General features: G+C 38.2%; 1 protein-coding gene across 1 annotated transcript; it reads right to left on the reverse strand.

The window, feature by feature from the left end:
• Positions 1–765: 765 nt before the first annotated feature.
• Positions 766–3,555, reverse strand: LOC126598667 (F-box protein At2g26850-like). The gene is made up of 5 exons (XM_050265026.1): positions 2,752–3,555; positions 2,487–2,566; positions 2,207–2,379; positions 2,040–2,114; positions 766–1,169 (listed from the first exon to the last, which is right to left on the reverse strand). The coding sequence occupies exons 1-5, from the start codon at positions 3,433–3,435 to the stop codon at positions 982–984; spliced, it is 1,200 nt and encodes a 399-aa protein (XP_050120983.1). The 5' UTR covers positions 3,436–3,555; the 3' UTR covers positions 766–981.
• Positions 3,556–4,116: the final 561 nt, after the last annotated feature.

Here is a 4,116-nt window from a genome sequence, read left to right on the forward strand (position 1 = left end):
TGGAAACCATACTTATTTTATAGCAAGGGGTTATACGTTTTTGAAAAGGTTTTTACAACACTTTATTTTCAGGACCACTCACCCTTGTTTTTTGCCCCTCCAAGGATTAACAGCGATGCTCGTGTTGATGAGGATTTCTGGCAACAGTTGATAGAGGAGATTACTTTCGATACTATAATTCTTATTCTAATTTTATTGTACTTTACTTATGCTCTGACATCACGTGTGAAATCGGTTCAACCCAGCTCACATGCACTCTTGCATTTAGCCACTTTTAGGCTTAAATTCATTCATATTTTTGCATCATTATACTTTATGGCTTTATCACCTTTCTGGTGTCGGCTCAATTCGGAGTCCAGGTGAACATTCCGGATCAGGATGTTTCATCATTTGTGGACCACAAACCTTGATTTCTCTAGATTGGTTTTGGACTTTGGATTGGATATTTGAATTTAAAGTTCATAGAGAAAGCTTGAACCATCTTTGTCCAAATTATAGGTCGCTTGATCCCGGCCATTTAGAATTTATTCTTGTTTCAAACTTGCCCCATGTCATGTCCTCTCACCATCAATAGAATAAACATGACATTGTGCTTTGAGAATACAGCGGATAATCCTAGATCGTATTAGGCAACTTTCTACTTTAAATGTAAAACACAAGCAACCGAAAAACTAGTAACATTTACAGTAGAAAGTTGCCTAATGTGCATGTGACTGTCAGTAATGATAAGAATTATAGCATCTAACTCAAAACTGGGACCGAAAATTGGGCGGAGAGGCTCGAGATATTTTAAACTATTACGCACGGCTTCCCTTTTTCTAATGTGGGATAAGCTCTCAACAGTTACATACTTCTGTTGAGGTTTCTACTTGAGAACACGTGGAGTATTATTTTGATCTTTATTCACATCTCAACAGCAAAAAGAGAGGGGGAAAGGGAGCTTATTTATTTACAGAGTGGTTAGGAGTAATGGTAGAAGGTTTATTCCAGAACTTGGCTCGGCCATAAACGCTTCCACCTTGCAATTTCCTCGTCGTTGTAAAGCTTTCGGACTCCTCCATAGAAGCCGTCTGCTTCATTGCCTTCTTCTCGATTGTCCTTCCTGTTTATCATCATTTGTCTCCACCGGGATCCAGGAGTGTGCTGACGGAACTCCAGAACTACTATATCTGTAATTAGAGAGTACTTGTTTGTCAGATACTTATATACAGTAGTGGTAAAATAGAAGTAGAATCCTAGCCCCGGAAAAAAAATACTATGCAAACTCCGCTTCCTTCGGATAGCCTAAGGGTCACAAGTGATTAGAAGAAACAAAAGAATGCGTGAAACAGATGGTTTACATATGTGAAAAATGAATTCAGCAAGACTAGCACGTAGGTTTTCCTTTTCATTTTTAGTCAAGCGTCACTTCTTTCGTTTATAAAACAATGATCAAAATGCAAGGGATGGGAAAACCGCTATTTGCTAAGAACAAACAATTATGTTGAGGATGGAAATAAAACATATTCGACACCAAAACATAGATAAGACATCAGATTTGGTCATGACAAACAACCGTAGCAGGGACACATTCCTCAAACGTAAGAAACACAGAAGGGTGTTTCAGCGTCAAGTTATCTTTATGTCTAGGTTTAGAGTTTTCCGCTGTCTAAATTAATGCAGGACATGGATTCCCATGCTGAAACTGCTTGAATGTCCAACTATTCAGGGGAAGAGATATCCTATACTCCATAGATTTCTATATGAAGACTTTAGTACCGGAGAAAGTTGAGGTTCCACCATAAAACCAATTGGCAATATGGTGAGTAGACCAACCTCTTACACATGCAAGGTCCCTTCTGTCATCAATATGACATTCATTCTCAACAAGTACGGCATCTCATGCATGATATTTATCGACTGACATAGGAAGGAAGTCTGTCTTTTGTAACAGAAAAAAAAAAAAAAAAAAAACAAAAAAGCGAGAAAGAAGTATGTATCTCCCAGTAATGAAAAAAACAAAGAAAGCGGAATTGCAGAAACTGAAATGTTGTTCTCACCATTGTAGTGACAACGGCAGTGATTCACATTCCCATTGCACAACTCTAAGTGACCAATGACACCATACCACCAACCTAAAATACATAAGAATCCAAATTATTGCCAAATTCCTTCCAAAAGTAATGGAAAATATAGAGACATTTGAAGGTGGGATTTACAAACACACCATAAGGAAATTCATTGTTTCTTCTCCACTGGATCTCAATATGATCACCGGGTTTTAAGTCATGTAAACAATCAGAAACATGAAGTTTGTAAGGAGGAGTATCAACTGGAGCCGCTCTTAGTCTATCCCATGGTATATTTTCCTCTACTACCCTCCGCCCATAAGGTGAATACCTGCAATGTACATTTTTGAATTCAAGAGAGGACCGTTCAGAAATAAGCCTTTCCAGAATCGAACTTTATATATGAATACGCGCATATAAAGCAGACTGCTACTCTACCTTGCTTGAAATGTGTTTGTCCGCGAATCATAGCGCAGTTGTGCATCATAACAAGACAGCAGAAACCCTAGATTACCATGCTGCAGTAAAAGACACACACACACATACACACACACACACACACATATATATATATATATATATGTATATATATATATATAAGGTGTTCATTGAATTGTCAAGCAAGAAAACAACAAACAAACAAAAAAATTGTACAGACTATAAATTAGCAGAGATATACTACTGATAATATTTGCGGCAATACCTCGCGGTTGTAGACCTGAGCCGGGAACCAGAACTTGCCACTTTCAAGAGAGAGATACAGAGACATGATCGAATGGACGGGTAAACTATGACTACTACCCTTCACTTTACAATTACACACACAAGTTACTGATTGTGGCAGAGTAGTCCATGTGGAAGGCAAAATGATAGCCGCAAGGGACTCCATTAAACCTTTTTTCCTGGTCTTAAGACAGTAATGTCTGGTTCTATTTCTTGAGGCCACATGCAGTTGCCATTGTCTGTAAGCAGCAGGCCCAATAAGTGTACCCCATTTGTGCTTCATATGGTTGTCCCACAAGTGATCACTTTTGCAGCTCTCCCTTAGAGAAGAACAAACTGCTGCCATGGAGAACAACCCAGATGGGGGAAGCTTCTCAAGAATGCAGCCCAAGGCCAAGTCGGGCAAATCCAGGAGAGAGAGACTAGTTTCTCTCTCCTCTCTCTGCCCCTCCACATTTGAACCAGAAGTCACCATCTTTTTTAATTTGGAGGTGATGGGTTGGAGTGAAATCCAGTTTTTCTGGAGAAAACTTGAAGATCCACTCCAAAACTTGAGTGAGATTAATCTGAGGTTATTCTCCCATGTCTGTAACATTGGTTTGTGGTGAGTGAAGGACTTGGAAAGGAGGATGAAAGAGACAAAAGAAATAAGGAGGTAAAGCATTGGATGGAGTGAGCGAGTGAAACTTCAAATTTTTAAGTGATTGATTGGAGTTTGGCAAGCCTTGAGTGAATGCAAATATATAATGTATGAGATGAGAGGAGAGAGGGGGAAAATGAAAGCTATTAATTTACTTTGTTTTTCATTTTATTTGACAAAGAAAGATGAACCAATGGCAGTTTAAATATTGAGAATGTAGTAGGAGAAATGCTAAGTAGACTCTCAAAATGGTACTCTTCATTGACTCTATGTCACCTCACATTTTAACGTCAATTAATGTGTCAATATTATAAAATCTTGTGTAAAAAACATGAGGTTGCAAAGAGTCCACGGAAGTAGATAGATCTATCAAGGACCAGCTCTTCAATCTTCAGAAAATCCCATATGCAAATTTCTCAGTGTTAACAATAACATGTTATAGAGAGAGAGAGAGAGAGAGAGGTCATAATCTTTGAAATTAGGTGAATTAACACAAAGCCTAACAATGATAATGGTAGGTGTAGGTACAACTAGATACGAATTAGGTGAATTAACACCAAGCTTACCCTTCAAACTGGCAACTAATAAACAAGAGACATATCAAAGTTTGTACCAAAAGATTTGATTATTCATCAACATGCGATCGTTCCACACTCTTATTTTCTTTTGTACATCTCTGTTTGCTTCTCTCTTTAAATTCTCATT

This window comes from Malus sylvestris, chromosome 14 (genome assembly GCF_916048215.2).
Source record: "Malus sylvestris chromosome 14, drMalSylv7.2, whole genome shotgun sequence".
Classification (NCBI taxonomy): Eukaryota; Viridiplantae; Streptophyta; class Magnoliopsida; order Rosales; family Rosaceae; genus Malus; species Malus sylvestris.

Excerpts from the sequence above, each read along its gene's own strand:
- LOC126598667 (XM_050265026.1), bottom strand. The coding sequence starts at position 3,435 with ATGCTTTACCTCCTTATTTCTTTTGTCTCTTTCATCCTCCTTTCCAAG. Across the intron at positions 2,380-2,486 it reads ACAAACACATTTCAAGCAAG|GTATTCACCTTATGGGCGGA; the intron begins GTAGAGTAGCAG and ends TGTACATTGCAG. Across the intron at positions 1,170-2,039 it reads CTGCCGTTGTCACTACAATG|ATATAGTAGTTCTGGAGTTC; the intron begins GTGAGAACAACA and ends CTCTAATTACAG.